Source organism: Myiozetetes cayanensis, unplaced genomic scaffold (genome assembly GCF_022539395.1).
Source record: "Myiozetetes cayanensis isolate MyiCay16 unplaced genomic scaffold, myiCay2020 scf6-25, whole genome shotgun sequence".
Taxonomy (NCBI): domain Eukaryota; kingdom Metazoa; phylum Chordata; class Aves; order Passeriformes; family Tyrannidae; genus Myiozetetes; species Myiozetetes cayanensis.
The window spans coordinates 3298229-3315999 of NW_026087853.1; the positions used below are offsets into that span (position 1 = coordinate 3298229).

Sequence of the window (17771 nt, forward strand, 5' to 3'; positions counted from 1 at the left end):
GCGGAATCCCGGCTCGCGGTGGGAATGGGAGCCACAGGAGCCCCTCCACAGCCCTTAACACGGACTGAGGGGGATTCCTTTGCCCTTCGCTCCGGGAGCGGCCGCTCCGGCACAGCTACCGAGAGGCCTCTCAGCGCAATTTACAGCAGGAGGACGATGGTTGTGTGTGGAAGCCGAGCTGTGAACGCCCCACCGGGACGGGGCTGGAGCACAAGTTCTATGAGGAGCGGCTGAGGGAGCTGGGGCGGCTCAGCCTGGAGAAAAGGCGGCTCGGGGGGGCACCTCGTCGCTCTCTGCAACTCCCTCACAAGAGGTTGTGGCCGGGTGGGGGTCGGGCTCTGCTCCCAGGGAACAGTGGCACGACCAGAGGACGTAGTGTTAAGCTGCGCCAGGGGAGGTTTAGGTTGGACATTAGGAGGAATCTCCACAAAAAGGGCGAGCAGACACTGGAACGGGCTGCCCAGGGAGGTGGCGGAGCCACCGTCCCTGGAGGTGTTCAAGGAAAGACTGGACGTGGCACCCAGTGCTATGGTCTGGTTGGCACGCTGGTGTTGGGTCGCAGGTTGGACTGGATGATCTCGGAGGTCTTTTCCAACCTAATCAATTCCGTGATGCCGCCGCGGGACGCGCGGGGCGGCGGCGGGCTCGGGGCACAGCCCGCCGTGAGGGGGTGGGGAGGCGATCGCCCCTCACCGCCCCGCTGCCGACCCGGCCGAGGAGCCGCCCGGGCGAGCCCCGACGGCCCCGCGAACCGGAGCCATTTCCCGCAGGCAGCGGGGCCGCGCCGGGTGCCTCAGGCGGGCAAAATGGCGGCGGCGGCTGAGGGGAGGGAGAGGGGGCGGGGAGAGCGCGGTGGAGCTCCGCCATCCTCCTCCTCATCGTCCTCCTCCCGCCGCCGGCTCGGCCCGGTCCTTGCTCCCCCTGCCCCGCTCCGAGCCCCGGCCACAGGTAGGTGCCCGCCTCGCTGAGGCTCCTTGCCGCGGGTTTGCCTCTCCCCGGCCGTGCTGCTCGGCGGCCCATCCTCTCCGGAGCTGAGATCGCAGAGGTGGTTTTTGTTTGGTTTTTTTTTTTGTTGTGGTCTCTTGGTTGGGTGTTTTAATTTATGTGCCATCTGCAGATGAGGTGAGAGCGAGGTGGGTGGGAAGAGTGGCGGCTCAGGTGGGAGCCCGCCTGGTCAGGGGCAGAGCTGCTTCGGGAGGAGGTGGCCCGTGACCTTTCCCTAAGGTAGACCTGGGATGCTCATCCCAAAGCTGGATGGCGAGTATTGTCCCAAAATGCTGCGTCCCCAGCCTCACTGGGAGGGTGGCATCAACGCAGCTGAGCAGAGGGCCCCAGCCTGCTCTGGCTCCTGGCTGGAAGCCGGCCTGTGGAATCGTTAGCCAGGCATGTCCAACCAGTGGAATCTCGAACCGGGGGTGCAGGTGTCCGGGCACACAGGTGAGCACAATGTGTGTCTGGGTTTGCCTGGACAGGGGATGCCACAACCTTCCCTTCGCCTCCCAGCTGTTCCTCCCTCCTGTGCTAGCACGTGAAAACACCTGGAAGACCACCGAGGTAAGTATTGTTAAGCCTTACGTGTTTCAGCTGCTGAGGTGGCAGACAGCTGTACAGGTATTTTATAATCTACTGGAAATCAAACCAAACCAAACTGAACTGACCCACCACCACGAAGGATGATGTTCGTTTAGACCAAAATTCATGCCCTCCTGTGAATTCCTACCTAAATTTCAGGCAAGATTTGCTTTGTTTCCTTCTGTTAAGAGGGACATGGAGAGGATATTTCAGGGGAGAACTGGTTAAGTGACTTTATGATGTTAAAGCCCTTTTGCCATCCCTGTTGTGGCAGTATCCAAGTCGCGTGGATCCGTGCTGGTGATGACAGACTGTTGTGTGGATTGTTTGGGTAACCAGGCAAGTTGTCAAAGTGGGACCAGGCCTGTATGTCAGGAATGTATATTGAAGCCAGGTCCTGTAAACACTCACTGATCTGTAGAGTCTTGTTGCTAGGGCTTTGCACAGGAATAAAGAGTCACATATGAGTCCCTCTTTGAAGTCCTCGTGTGCTACTTGACTATTTGGAAGCCAGGAGGATGGCTGAGGAGAGAGTTTCCATAGTTTGTGAGCTTCACTCTCAGGATTTTCATTTATAAATAAATTCACGTCTTTCCATGGCTGGTTTTGGAGTGGGGCCAAGCAGAACTATATTGTTTATGTGCGTAGATTTTTGTGTCTCACACAAAGATGCCTATTGTTTACCCAGAAACTGTAAGAGGAATGTTTTGTTAACATTTGGTTAGCAATATAAACTGACAAACACAAGCGCAGACTAGAACTCAAAACAGAAATAGCCCTTCTTGGAACAGAAAAACACAGCTGCCTGAAAACTGTTTTTCAGGGAAAACTATGCACCTATTGGTTCCACGTTTCTTTTAAAACTCAGGTTCTGTCATTTAAGTGCCTAAAAACTTCAACTGCCTGTAACTTTCACAGCAGCTTAGTCTCATACCCATGTACCCTCTAAACAATGCTTATTTTTCTAAAGAAGATTGGCTGAATTGCAGACTTTTTTTTTTAATTACATTTGAAATTTGTTTTTAGTTGGGTGTGTCGCTGTTACATTTTCAAATTCCTGAGCTGACTGGGATGAATTCCCCTCTCCATTGTCAACATTTGTCTTTTCCATTAGGACTTGCTGCCTTCTCCTTACTTTAAGAGACTTTCAGTGGCTTGAAAGAGTATGACCAAAAAATCCCCGTGTTTTCAATATTTTATATTTAAAAAAAAAAAATCCACAACCTACATGGAGAGTAGTTACAGATCCCATGGGGTCCTGCTTTACATAGTGGAGTGTATTGAATTAGTGGAGCCTGAATGCAAATTTCCAGTCGTGATAATGCACATGGATGACCTCTAATCTCTCAGTTGTGCTGTTTCTGACTTCATTCCGCGATGACCAGCACCCACCTGCACTGAAGTGATTGATACCTGCTTAAAAAAAAAGGGGTAAATTGTTCTTAGAAGGGCCCAGAAGCATTTGGTATTTTAGAAAGAAGGGATCACAGCAGTTTGGGAACTCCATGACAGCAGAGTGTTTAATTTTTAATGCAGTGATGGCAGTAGGTATTCATCAGATTGTACAGGTCCAGTGGAAGAACGTCAGAACTTCAGAACTTGCACATCTCCTAATGCTCACCAACATCTCTTTTTTAGAATTATTATCAATGAAGTGCTTTGGCACTGCATTTCTCTGCTGTTTTTTTCACCCTGTTTCTTAGCTTGAGTATTTCTACCTGTCATTCACAGACTCTTGCTTTCATGACTAGTACCATAAAATTATATTTTAATATCATAGGTACCACCTTTTATTCATTATTTCTACACTGCCTGATCCTCTCTAATTGAGTATTTGTACCCGATTTCAGTTTGATGGGTCATTGTGTTTACAGGTTATCTTTTGTTTCCTTTTTTTCAGCTTTCTCCACTGACTTACAGAAGAATATATGCTGACTCTAGTACAACTCACAAGTATTGTATTTATTTTTTTAATTTTATGTGTTTTAGGAAGCAGAAGGTGAACTGTTTAGTTCATTGTAGTGCTGAGCACAGTGAGATCCTGTTCTGCAACTGGGCTGCGGAGGGAGGACAGTAACAATGCTGATATGGAAAGTAATTTTTAATGCTTCTACTAATATTTTCCTACACTGAGTTTGTTACATAAAGCTTTGATTTTTACAGGGACCTCTGTGTGCCTGTATCCTTGCACTTATGTGGCTACTCACTGAAATCCCTGACTCTTCTGTTTGTATAAGGAGATCCTTAACAGGATTATTTGGAATTAGAGGTCTGTGGCAAGATGTGATTGGAATTAGTCCGGGTGGGGAAAAGTGTCAGTTTAAGGAAGGTGTTCTGGTGTGGAGATGAGCTGGTTTTATCATCTCCCAAGGACAGGTTACGTGTTTTATTTGTTGCCTAAAGCTTCAGATTAAAGAATATGTTCACGTTTTAAAATAGGTGTTTGCTTAGTAGTTGTATTCCGGCAGATTCTAACCCTGATGTGTCAGAATTCCGCTGTAACTCAGTAAATAAAAATAAGACACAAGAATCCCCTGGGTTCTGAGCTGCAGAATCAGTGATGTTTCCGTATTTTCCTTTCTGTTCTCTCACAGGGAAGATGACACTCAGCCAGCATTCCTGAGTCACAAGGATGGGGCCAGATGTACCTCTGCTGAACGATTACAAACAGGAGTTCTTCTTGAAGCGCTTTCCTCAGACTGTGCTGGGAGGTCCCCGGCTTAAATTAGGCTATTGTGCCCCTCCCTACATATATGTGAACCAGATCATTCTCTTTCTGACACCATGGGTTTGGGGAGGAGTAGGAACACTCTTGTACCAGCTGGGAGTCACGAAGGACTATTGCACTGCAGCACTGTCGGGAGGACTGATGTTTGTCACTGCACTTGCTCTCCAGATGACAAATCTGTATGCAAAGCAGAAAACAGTGACAGTAGAGAGAATGCAAATTCAGAATACCCTGACAGATGAAGATGAGTTTGAATTTTCCAGCTGTGTAGGTTCAGAGACAGTAAAATTTATTATTCCTGGCAAGAAGTATATAATCAACACTGTATTCCATTCCCTTCTGGCAGGGGTATTGTGTGGGCTGGGAACTTGGTATTTGCTGCCAAACAGAATAACCTTGTTATATAGCAACATTGGAGGAACTGTTGTGATCTTTGTATTTGGATGGGTGACCATATGTATAGGAGAGTATTCATTAATCATAAACACAGCTACTGAAACAGCCACTTTCCAAGCACTGGATACTTATGAAATCACTGCTCTGATGAGACCTTTCTACATTTTTGTCTTTATTGCAGTGGATCTTGCACACAGGTAAACCTAATAATGCATTTAGCTAATTTAAGTACTGGTTATTCTGTGTATTTTTGATGAGAAAGATGAAATTATTCTTCTGAGGAAAATTTATTTTGGGATTTTAATCAACTGTAGGAACTTCAAAGAAAGAAGCCAGATGTATTTATGGCAAAAATTGAGGCTCTGTGCTGTGTATAAAAGGTTCCTACATTTTTATAGCATTCCATGTAAATTAGAAAGAACAGTTAAAGCAGTTTGGATGTATGATACAGGTAAAATTGACTTCTATCATGTAATTTTTAGTATTTTTGCACCAGAGCATTTACATCACTGTCCTTTTTGGAAACACATGTTCCTCACCTGGAACTGTAGATCAAAACACTGCAGACTTCAGGAATTTATGTCCAGATTTCATCCTGGAATATATTCTCATTTAATCTCTGCAAAGCGATTGTGGAGTGTTTTAGACAACAGGCAAAAAAAAAAAGGACTCTGAATTTGGTTTTAATGAATGGATAAGCAAATGTGAGCATTGCTATATCTTGGTTGTATGGATTTTGGACTTGAATTTTTAAATGCTCTTGTAATACAAAAGAGTTCTGTCAGCCTACAAATAGGAGACTTCTATATTTCTGTTTTTCAGATGGGTTTTTCTTAACAAGTATTTGCAGAATCTCTTAAAGCAAGATGCTTTTAGATTTACTCTGTGCATTCATTCTCCCTGTCGACTGATATTTAAATCACTTTGTCACATGTACATATTTTATGGTTGGGGTACTTCAGATGCACTAAACAAAACAACAAAAAAAAAAGGCATGTTTGATTTTACTAGTTTTGCACTTGGAGATGTCTTTGTTAATGATTTACCCTCGTTGCCACTTCAGTTAAGATTTTTAATTTCCTGAGGAGAAAATTCAGACATTGTCTAAATTCCTGATAAAATTCCTTTGAGGCTTTATTTGATTATTTATTAAAAAGTAGAGAGAAACCAAATATCTTTTCAGTCCACCTTTAACTGAATTAGCTAGCTGGTGAACTACATATGACTTAGAATTTATGCAGATTTCTAACACTGATCTTTGTATTTTTACAGGATGATTTTGACACTTTTATGTAGAAAATAATATTTTATATTCCTAAAGAGAGTTTAGGTGTACAGGCAACGTGCCAGTTCTTCCAGTGCTAAGACTTACTTCTTAGGTCTTGGACTGGCATAAAATTTTGCTTTTGTGACTCTGAAAAAATACTTTGCATTTTTCTTGTTAAACCACTGAGGTTTTGGAGCCTGTGGACCTTTATTTTTGCATAAGTATTTCTTCAGTGTATTATCACAACAGTATCAAAACAACTGGGATAATTGCATCGCTGGATTCATCTGCATAATCCAAAGGCTTCAAATCTCTTAAATGGGAAATTAGGCTGTTTTCTGATGTTTAATTAATTTGTTGCTGCCCCAAGCATAAATGTATGTCCTTATTTTTCCTTTTAAACCATCATAATTGAGGTTTTGTAGGTTGAATATGTAATGGTTTTACTTTGGGATTTGCTGTAGTATTTGAACGAGAAGTCTTCCCACACATAAGTTACCCTTTCCTTCCCAGAAGTCAAATCCATTTCTTCTTTTATCCAGGTTTGCTGTCAACGCACCCATTCTAGAACAGACAAACCAGATTTTGCACATCCTATTTCTTTTCCTGCCATTCTTGTGGGCAATGGGAATTCTGCCCCCGCTTGACGCACTTTTTCTGTGGGGAATGGAACAACTGTTGGAGTTTGGACTAGGAGGTTCACCTATGTCAAGTAACACAAAGTAAATGTTTATATGATTGTAAAGTATATCAATATTGTTCATAACCTTTTTCTTTTCAAGCAAATCTTTTTTATTTTCTCCTTCACAGGTTGTTAGTAATGTTTCTCATTTCTGCTGGAACAGCAATAGCATCGTATTTCATTCCCAGCACTCTCGCTGTGATCCTCTTCATGACTGGATTTGGGTTCATACTGAGTCTTAACCTAAGCGAGATTGGGTTTGCCTTCAAACACACCATGATCAGCCATTTAGCCTCCAGCAAACCTAAAAATATGCACAGAGGGCTTAGGATGCAATTTGGGTGGAGGGAATTCATTTTCTATTTGGCTGTGTTGACATTTGCCCTCACGGAAGCGAGTCTGCTGCACCGATTTGCAGGCTCTTCATCACTCTCCCGAGCCAGTCCTCAGGCCATAGCAAGTTACATTCTGATCCCATTACTTATAATGATGTGGATTCTTAGAGAGATTCAGAGAGTGTACTTGTTTGGAGTCTTCCGAAACCCCTTTTATCCAAAGGATGTCAGGACTGTGACTGTGTTCATGGAGAAGCAAAGAAGGCTAATGAAAGTTGGTGTTGTCAGGAGGATTTTACTAACACTAGGTAGGAATGCACACTGTCTGTTGTTTGTTAGATGATGCTTGTAGGGAGATTGAAACAACACTAGAACTGCTGTATGTGCAAGATCCTGTGAATGAACTAAGAAAAACCAAGTAGCTGGAAATACTTGTTGTCTTGATAAGTTGTGCACTGAGGTCAAAGTTACTGGTCCAAAATATTTGAAAGTGATTTTATTTCTTTCTTTTTTTTAGGGGTGAACCTAAAAAGTTCAGCTTTTTAAAAGCCCAGCTCAGAAAGCAAGGCCTTTTAAAGGGTTTTAGTTATAACTTAAGTACTCACTTTTGAAAAAAAATGGCACTTGCAGATTTTTTAAAAGGTACTCAGAAACAAAGTGAGAAGCAAAGCTGACTAAATATTTGTTTTTACAACTTACTGAGGAAAGGGAACCTCCTTTCTGGTAGGTCATGGAGAAATGCATCTACCTTGAGGGAATAAAAATTTGATTTAAATTGTTTCATAAAGAAGCATTAGTTTGGGAAAGTGGATTGATGACTGCTATTCCGTGTTTATGTTTACTTACTTGGGTATTCACATTCTCTTGGAGAAACAAATAAAGGCCAAAAGAAACCTAACAGCAAGTAACAACTGAGCACTGATGTAAATGTTTGCTGTCCTGGGCCATTAGTGCAAACAAGCTGTTCAATATCCTGGGAGTGTAACACAAAGAGGAATTTGATAATGAAGGGAAGAGTTTTTTATTTTTTAACTAAGATTTCCATTCTGCAATAAGACTGCTTACCTCTGTAGACTTTTATTATGTTTTTGAAAGGAAATCAATGATTCTTTTATTTCAATTCCAGTGTCTCCGTTTGCTATGATAGCGTTCCTGTCACTAGACCGTTCGCTACAAAACCTTCATTCTGTGTCTGTTTGCATTGGATTCACGAGAATATTTAGGATGGTAATTTGAATTTTACATCTGTTAGCCTAAGAAACGCTCTTCTACGTGATTTAAGTATTAAGGTGGCTTGGAAGAAACATTCCAGGTCATGAAAGCAGAGAGAAATAGATACATTTTTAAATGTATATCTAACATCTCTCTATTTTAGGTCTGGCAGAATACAGAAAATGCCTTACTGGACATTGTGATTGTGTCGATAGCACAAATGTTGGTGTTTAATCCAGACCTCTGGTGGAACAGGAGCCTCGATACAGGAATCAGACTCTTGCTGGTAATTGTCATGATGTAAATTTAAGCAGATAGTTGTCATTTAAAGTCTTTATTTCCGTAGTCTCTCCTATTAGAGGATTACAGAGCCCAGAAGCTAAAAACTGTGTACTAAGATAAATAGTAACACCAATCAATGATAGTCATGCTTGGTTTTCATAAGATCATTGTAGCCAAGGCAGCTCTGGCAGTGTTGAAGATGACACAGGCTACAAATGGCGTGCTTGTTGTCTGTATCCCACAGGTCGGTCTCCTCCGGGATCGGCTGCTCCAGTTTGTGTCCAAGCTGCACTTTGCCTTGGCCATCCTCCTGACATCGTGGACAGAGAAGAAGCAGCGCCGCAAATCCACCGCCACCTTGATCACCCTCAACGTGGTTTTCTTCCCCATCCTGCTGACCCTCATCGCCATCTCTGCCCTCCTTTCCTCCCCGTTGCTGCCGCTCTTCACGCTGCCCGTGTTCCTGGTCGGGTTTCCCAGGCCTGTCCGGAGCTGGCCGGGACCTGTGGGTGCCACGGCCTGTGTGTGCCCCGACACCGTGTACTACCAGCAGCTGGTGCCCAGCCTGGCTGTGGCCCTGCAGTCTGCACTGGCCACTGGGAGCCTGGGTAGGTGCACAGCAACATTGATGAAGCCAAATACCTTAGGAAAGGTGGATTCGCTGGAGAACGGGAGAACCGTGGTTCAAACCGCGTTCCATGGCGTGGGTTAAATCTGGTGCTCAGAGGTGGTTCAGTTGAGGAAAAAGCGGGTACTTCTATCCTACTTCTACAGTCACCCAGCGATAGGGCAAAGGGAAACGGCCTCAGTTTGCACCAGGGGAGGTTTAGGTTGGATAATTAGGAAAAATTTCTTCACTGTAAGGGTTGTCAAGCATTGGAACAGGCTGCCCTGGGAAGTGGTGGAGTCACCATCCCTGGGGGTGTTAAGAGAACGAGCAGATGTGCCCCGGTTTTAGTGGACATAGTGGTGATCAGCCAGAGGTTGGACTTGATGATCTTGGAGGTCTTTTCCAACCCTGATGGTTCTATGATCTCTACCTGCTGCATTCCAGTAAAAAAATAACTCTGGTTGGTTACCTTTAAGGAGACATTAAACGGTGATTAAACAGTCTCAATCCTGATCCTTCTGTACTGAACAAAAAGGATGGACAGCACAGAGAAGGGCGTGTGTCAAACTGCTCTCTGTGGCTGTGTCTTTCTCTGCATCAATCCCGTTGCTTAGGATCCAGAAGCTGACTTTGCTGATTTGGGTGTGGTCATTGGTTATGGTGAACATGGACTGGATGTTTGTAAAATACATGATGCAGCACAAGTAGCAGCATTCAGCTGAGAACAGAACCATTGGGTAAGACTTTATGTCCTATCTTGTGCAGGCAGTCAGGATAGGATTGTAACAGCACTTGTGGGCTTACAGCCCCTGAAAGGCATCGTGAGGGGGATTTCACAGAATTGCAGGAACAGAGGTGAAGAAATGCCCAGTCTTTTTCCCAGCTGGAGACAGGATAACTGTTAAAATTGCAAGCTCGTTGTCTCGAGAAACAGCCTTTGTGTAACCTAAATAATCAAAAGATTGCTGCCCTTAGGCAAGAGGCAAGTATTTACATAAGCCTCTTAGAAAATGGCTTATGATTAGACAAAATGGGCTAATATTTAAAGGCAGTGGAAGTTAACCTTAATCATGCTTTTTTGAAGAATAGAACCAAGTGCTTTACTTTTACATTTGCTGTAATTTTAGTACTGATTAGAGGGAGGTATTGAATAAAACTAGGAAGTGTTTTTCCTCTAGAGAGAGTTCAGTTTGCCTACAGCATCAGCCCATCTGTGTTTTATATATACAATAGATACATTTATATAATATATATATAGTTTATCAGTTATATCTTTCTTCTGTTTTATGTCTATACGTATTTTTATAGGGGTTTTTTCCCCTTTGCCATAATGACTGTAATGGCATGTCTGCCTCAGAATAAATAATTTAAAAGACTAGTCTTGAGGGGGGAGAAAAAGTCTCTGCTTTAATGGGAAAATCTGTGAATGAATGTCTTCAAGCAAGAAAAAATGTGGTGTTCTCAGATGAGTTCAAAACGAAGTGGTACCACTTTGTGTGTCACTAATTTAAACCCGTACTTTTTTTCCTGTGTAAAGGAGTTTTAGTAGCTTTAACAGCTAGCAAGAAAGGAATTAAAATCTTTGCAAAATGTTAGCAAGAAAATGCACTTCATTAGCTCAGTGGGATAGAAAAGGTTACTTAAATTTTAACTACAGCTTAATGGCTGGTTTCACTGATTTCATCCTACAACGTTCTAAAATTAAAATTCTCTGTGCAAGTGAGTGGTCACTGGACATGAGTGGCAGCAGGAGCGGGTCATAAACTGGCAGCAGACTCATGCTTAAGGATAGAACCATTGTTTTAGGAAAGTTGACATTAGGCTGTAATTCAAATACAGTATAACCACCAGTTCTTAGAAAGTTTGGCCTTGCACTTTTTATTGAAATAGGTAGAAAAGAGAAAAGGTACATTTTGTGTGGCTTTTTTGGACCCAAGTGTCATTTTTGCAGTGGGATTTTTGAGTGCTGACTACCTTGATGTTGTTCAGAACCCTATTTTCAAATTCCAGTTTATTTTGTGTGGCTGTATATTTGGTGATGTCCTGCTTAATACAGTGGGATCAGATTTATTTTTGCACAGATACACAGAGGTATTTCAGAATGACTGCAGATGATTTCCTCTGTATCTGCTGTTCATGCTCAATGTGTATGATGTTGATTCCCAAATATTTAAGGATGAGCAGGTGCTTTTGCTCTGCCTCTGTTTATGTGTCGGTAAAATGGGTGTGATGATGTGTCACTGGTGAGCTGACACTCATTTACACTCTGGATCTCACATTGTAGGAGATATTTTAGGAAGAAGTATAGAGGATACTTTAGAATATTAGGAAGAAATTCTCACCTGTGAGGGTGCGGAGGCCCTGGCACAGGTTGCCCAGAGAAGCTGTGGCTGCCCCATCCCTGGAAGTGTTCAAGGCCAGGTTGGATGGGGCTTGGAGCAACCTGGGCCGGTGGAAGGTGTCCCTGCCCATGGCAGGGGGTTGGAAGTGGGTGGTCTTTAAGGTCCCTTCCAACCCAAACCAGTCTGTGATTCTGTGATTTCCTAATAATGCTGGAATACAGACAATCAATTTAGGAACTGGTGCTGTAGGTAACAAATCCTGATTAGTTATGTTTTTATTTCTCCCATAACAAATAAACTTCTTACTCCACAGCACATTGGGCCATTAGGGTACTCCTGTGCTATATCATGATTCTTTAATGCATTCAGTCATAAGAATTTTAGGTCTCTGGAGAACAGCAGTGGGAACTGAGTGGTTGGAAACGCAGCCAAAGATGATCTTCAATCGTGAAAATCATTTCTACAAAGGGAATTAAGGGTGGGGTTGCTTAACCCTAGTGCAGTATTAGTATTGTAGCCTGCAGTTGTGTGAAGGTTTCCCAGTTTTCCCCAGCTTTTTCAAAGTGAACACTGCAGTTTCAATATCCAGCTTTGCAGCTGGTTTCTTTAGGATTCTAAGGTCCTAGTTAGCCAGTTTTAACTGGCTGTGATGTTGACGCAGAAATATTTTGTGTTTGCAGTTGAATCCTTTTGTTGGCATATAGAAAAGGTTTTCACCACTATTGTACCAAAGTAATACATAGTTTTTGTTGGGTTTTGATCCTTGTCTAGGTCTCTCTCTACCTGGATCTCATTACTTGTGCCGCTTTCAGGACAGACTGATGTGGATATTGGTGCTGGAGAAAGGCTTCACGTACTGTGGTGTTAACATTAAGGTAACTGTGTGCTGAGCACTGAGACATTAATGTTTGGAAGTCATGAAAACATTTTGCTGTGTAGCATTTCATCAATGTAACTGATTAACTGATGCTATAGGTAATTCTTTAAAATGAGTGTTATGCTAGCCAGTTCACGTGTAGCACATGTGGAATTTATTATCCAGCTTGTGAGACAGTATCTTTAACAGAAGGGCTAATAAGATCTGCATGAGGCAAAGATTCATTCATTGATCTGTGTCTAATACTGCAGTGAGTGCTTTGTTACTGCATGTGCTCATCTAGCTGTTCTCTCCAGTTAGATTTGTAGGTTCAGTGCTGGAAAATATTGAGAACGCAACATACATTTTTATTCAGAAAAAATGTTGTTGGAGGCAAACAGCTTGCTAGCGTTTAAAGACATGTCCTGGTGAAGACTAAGAGGAAGTTGTTTTTATGTGTGCTTTAGGGGCTAGAACTGCAGGAAACATCCTGTCACGCTGCTGAAGCTCACAGAGTTGATGAAATTTTTGAAATGGCCTTTGAACATCAGGAGCGCACGAAGCTTCTCTCTCCCAATCCCCACTTTGGACACATCCTGACTCCTTGCACTGTGGTGCCTGTGCGGCTTTACTCCGATGCCAGGAATGTGTTATCTGGGATCATTGACTCCCACGAGAATTTAAAGCACCTGAAAGATGATTTCATTAAAGTGCTTGTGTGGATGCTTCTCCAGTATTGTTATAAAAAATCGAAGATGTGGGAAAGCCCAGGCAGTGCCAACAAGAACAAACAAGGGTCTTTCCCAGAAAATCAGCACAGCGGTGCAGTAGGAAGATCCAGGGCTCTGAGGGAAGAAGACAGCTTTAGTGTGGATACAGTGGAGGACTGGACTGATGATAGTGACATTTTTGACTTTGAGCCCAGTGGCAGAACAAAAGACAGGAAAGAGCCTGGGCAGTTGGGACCAACACCAAAAGTGCACCTGTCTATTCCAGGGTCTGTGGAAACACAGAGCCAAGACCTGGCACAAGAAGTGTCACCAGAAGATAAATTGTACAGGGCTGTGGTGCTTGGGCTGCCTGCTGTAGACAAAGGGAAACAGCCAGAAGTTTTGCCTCGGGTTGAATTTAGTTGCTCTTACTCGGAGCTGCTGAGCATCCCTGAGGAATGGAGAACAGCGCCGGTGCCGCCTTCCAAAGTCAGTGAGATGAGGCAGAGGTTTCCAGAGGAATGGTACCACTTCGTTCTGAGTCAGCTGGACTTCTTCCATCTGAAAGAAAAGCCTTCCAGTTTACTTGCAGACCTCATGGAAGATAAAGCTTTGAAGGACTTGTACATCCAGGGAGTGCTGTCATGTTGCTTTGGTCTATTTGGCCTGGATAACGCTGTGCCTGCCCCGAGCCACGTGTTCAGGGCCTACACTGGGGGCATTCCCTGGTCTGTGGGTTTGGACTGGCTAACAGGCAAACCAGAGCTATTCCAGCTGGCATTAAAAGCATTCAGGTAAAAGAGAAACATTCCCTCACATATATTAAAAAATTATAGAGAGAGTCCTGTGCTTTGGAAGTGAATACCACTTCACTTCAGTTACATTTAACCCCTATCATTTAAATGTATTTGTAGCTTCTTCCTACATATATGTTGCCTGTGATCCCTGACAGGGAAGCCTGGGATATGGAGTTTTCTTCTTCCCTCTCTTCCCCCCAGCAGCTGCCTCCAATCTGCTGTGTTAAGTGGGGAAAAAACAACCCATTTTCATCATCCCCATTTCTAAGAGAATTGTGATGGATTTAGATTTTGGCATTTTCCATTACCAGGCAGCAGGAATGGTGTTGGAGGGGAATGAGAGATGCTTAAGCTGATGTGCTTTACATCTGGGTGGGCTAAAAGCACAGCCAGACCAACTGGCAGTGGCTCAGCTGACAAGCAGTAACTGGCAGGGTTTGGTGGAGCCTTTTTCCACCTTCTGTGGCCTGAAGAGCCTTTCTCCCTCCTGTCTCTGCTGCACAAGTGACCATGTGGCGTTCTGCACCTTTCAGATACACTTTCAAGCTTATGGTGGACAAAGCCAGCCTGGGTCCGGTGGAGAACTTTGAAGAGCTGGTGAGTTACCTGGAGGAATATGACAGCGATTGGTACATCGGGCTGGTGTCAGACCTGGAGTGGCAGCAGGCAGTTCTGCAGGAAAAGCCATACCTTTTCTCACTGGGGCACGACCCAAGCATGGTAAGAAATAAAATTACTAGTGAGCAAGGTCTCAGTTTGGTTTTCCTATCCACTGTTCTTTCTTTTCCCTTTGTAATTGCGTTGCGTGAAGGCTGTGCTAAGTTTATGTTTGTGCTAGAGAGGAACTGACACCACTGTTGTTGAAAATCACACCACAGATGCACCAATATTTCCTGATTATCTCCCTGGATGGAAGAGTCAAAACCAGGAGACTGGTGTATACACTTTGCTGTGTTTTAAAGGATGATATTCGTGGCATTATCCCCAAAGTTTCATCGAGCTTTGTAACAAAAATGCTCGTGTCTTGTCTCGGAGAACGCACTGACACCGTGATCTGTTCGTTCTCACAGGGAATTTACACCGGGCGAGTCCTCACTCTTCAGGAATTGCTGGTGCAGGTGGGAAAGCTGAATGCTGAGGCTGTCCGGGGTCAGTGGGCCAACCTGTCCTGGGAGCTGCTCTACGCCACCAACGACGACGAGGAGCGGTACAGCATCCAGGCACACCCGGTGCTGCTGCGCAACCTGACGGTGCAGGCTGCCGACCCGCCCCTGGGCTACCCCGTGTACTCCTCAGGGCTCCTGCAGCTCCCTCTGCTCTAGAATGCCCTTTTCTTTTTTTATTATGACTGTCGTTATTTTGTATTTTTCACCTGCATGTTGGGAATCAAATGCTCGTGCTCCATTCGTGCACTGCAGATCAGGTTTTACTCTCGGTGGCAGTGCCGGGCCGGCACACAGTCCTTGGCACAGAGATGGTGCTGGCCAGGACCTTCAGCAGGCAGGAAGTTTGGAACTGTTTTCCTGCTGCTGGAACACGAGACACCATTGCCTGTGTGGCTGACGAGCCAGATGCTGAAATTCTCTTCTCCAGTTTAGAGAGGAGCAGCACAATTCTGATCATTAACTATTTTTGGTGCATTTTTACTTTTTTTTTTTTTCTTGGACAGGTGACTTGCACTGCCAGTCAGGTTACAGCTCTCTGTAGTACTGTCAACCCCAGAGTTGGCAACCAAAGTGTACATAGGACTATTTATATAAGGGTTTTTTTTATTCTGGCCATTTTTTATTGGACTGAGTTCAGTTCTAGCGTTTGTTATATGACTTTCACTGCTCTTCCATAGCTGTTGTAAGTTCTCAGCCATGCTTTAACAAAAGTGAGTTCTAAGGGACAATTTTTACCAAAGGATTTGTTTTGGTAAAGAGAATTTATATAAAACAGTGTGTGCTCTGACACACTGATAATCTATGTGACCTACTGATGAAAGAAGTAAATATGTATAATGAGGGGAGTACAAATGGAATAATTTCATCTCCTTCTTTCAGTATCCATATATATGATATATATTATATATATGTTATTTGCAGCCTATATCCACCTCTCTAACCAGTCTTCCACAAATACAGTAAGAGCTTGATGATGAGGGGTGGGAGGTGGAAATCAAACTATCTGTGCCAGAAGTAATTTTTTTTTTTTTTAACCTTACCACAGCCTGGAACAGACTTTGGCAGCTGGTTTGCAATATTAGTCTCCTTGAAAGCAGGTCTGGGTCCAGTCTCCAGTGGCTCTTGATCCTCTTCACTACCACCACTTAGTACATAAATGTGCTTTCTCTGTAGGTCAGTGGTTACAGTGTAGGTACTGCTGGGAAATGCTGAGCAGGGAGTAGGTAACTGTGTTTCCTTAACCTATAGAATGAATTTAAGTCAGACCTGCTCCTTAACTGAAGTAGAACTGGTTTAGAACACCCAGCCTAGTCTGATTTTGGAGCATGCTTATTACTTTTACTCCTCATTGTCACAGAGCAGTGTACTTGGGTGCTGGCTGTTTCTTCTGATCAGTGACTAGAAATGACTTTTAAAAACTATGCACGTGTAGTCAGGAGACACCTGTTTGGTGCCGTGCTCAGCCCTGAGCTGCATCTGGAAATTCAGGGTCATGGAAGAGATCTGGAAGGGGCTTGTGGAGAGAACCTATTTCAGCTCCCTCAGAAGGAACTACCCTGGCAAATATTTACTCTGATTTAAAACTTCCAATACCAGGAGTGTCACAAACCCCTCAAGTAGTTCACTCCAGTTCTGTGCTGTTCCTGCAGCAATTGCAAAGTTGGGAGTCATTCCCTGAATCCAGTTAACCCTCCCTGCCTCATTGTAAACCTCTTACTAATCGTCTTCCATATGGTCACAGAAAAGTTAATTACCTTTTTTTTTTTGCAGCAGTCTTTTATTCAGAGATGGCTGTGATTTCTGCCCTCATTCTTTGTCTTTTCTAAACTGAATAAAGTAGTTGAGAGAAAAACTGAAGAGAGCTGTGATCCTTTTCCCTTCCTTTCCCCGGGTTCTCTCCATCTGCTAGCCGGCCTTCTCGAGGAGTGTTGCTGGTAACCAGCCCCGGCGTTCCAGCAGAGATCCTGATTGGTACCAGATGGAGGAGCACAATTAGTGATGGGCAGAATTCCTGTTTGTGCACAGGAATGTGGGGCTGGGCTGTGATGCCCTGCAACATCCCGTCCCCTGCTGTCACAGGCAGTGTGTCCCACACCCCTCACTCACTGCTGCACGGAGCCATTGGTACATCCCAGTAATTCTTCCAGCAGTGTGACCCCGATTCCCAATGCCCTTTTTCCTGTAACACTTACATTCTTTTTTGACAGAGACAAAGGTTACAGCCTCTTGTTGTGTGCAGCTGAGAGCCCCCACGTTCAGCCTGTTGGTTTGTTTGCGTGCTCTTGAACCGTGCCCTGTTTGGTTTGGAGCATTTCTTTGGTTTACCAGGAATTCAGGACTCAGGGCACCTTCCAGCCTGGCCTTGCCTGTGCACAGAGGCTGCTCTCGGGGTTAGCCCTGCACTGCACTCAGGATGCAGGACTGGGCTTGGCACAGGCCACCCCCCCTATTTTCCCCTGGGACCCCTGAGAGCTGCTCTGTTTTGTAACCACGTGTGTGCACCAGCTTTTATTCCTTGCTCTGGTTGGAAAGTTTCCATAACTTAGGAATAGGTTTTTTAAGTAACTTCTAAATGCTGTTTCAGAAGTTCAGGGATTTAGCCCTCAATGCACATTTTGCTCAAGGAACACTTCACAAGCACAGATCAGACATCCCAACCTCCAGCAACCTTCTACTTGAGGGTTTGTTTTTCTCAATAGGAATTAGGAATGAAAGTGAGGGAAACAGGGTCCTGGGGTATATAATTTTTAGGCTGCTCGCCAGGTGTTTGCCAATGTCATAGCAGCAGAAAAACAGCATCGCAGCATCCCAGCCTC

The 17771-nt window shown here is 44.1% G+C and overlaps 1 protein-coding gene across 8 annotated transcripts; it reads left to right on the forward strand.

Annotated features, from left to right (window-relative positions):
• Window positions 1-880: 880 nt before the first annotated feature.
• On the forward strand, window positions 881-17742 carry PCNX4 (pecanex 4). 8 transcript variants are annotated; one of them, XM_050336239.1, is made up of 12 exons: window positions 881-948; window positions 3562-3666; window positions 4167-4893; window positions 6506-6685; window positions 6774-7288; window positions 8107-8207; window positions 8356-8478; window positions 8719-9082; window positions 12198-12301; window positions 12750-13786; window positions 14323-14509; window positions 14860-17742. In XM_050336239.1, exons 3-12 carry the CDS (start codon window positions 4205-4207, stop codon window positions 15109-15111), a joined length of 3552 nt encoding a protein of 1183 aa, XP_050192196.1. In that variant the 5' UTR covers window positions 881-948; window positions 3562-3666; window positions 4167-4204; the 3' UTR covers window positions 15112-17742. The 8 variants fall into 8 exon arrangements, with proteins under 8 accessions (XP_050192196.1, XP_050192193.1, XP_050192199.1 ...); XM_050336241.1 differs by lacking the exon at window positions 881-948 and adding an exon at window positions 1011-1554; XM_050336236.1 differs by having other exon boundaries at window positions 3562-4893.
• The last annotated feature ends 29 nt before the right edge of the window (window positions 17743-17771 follow it).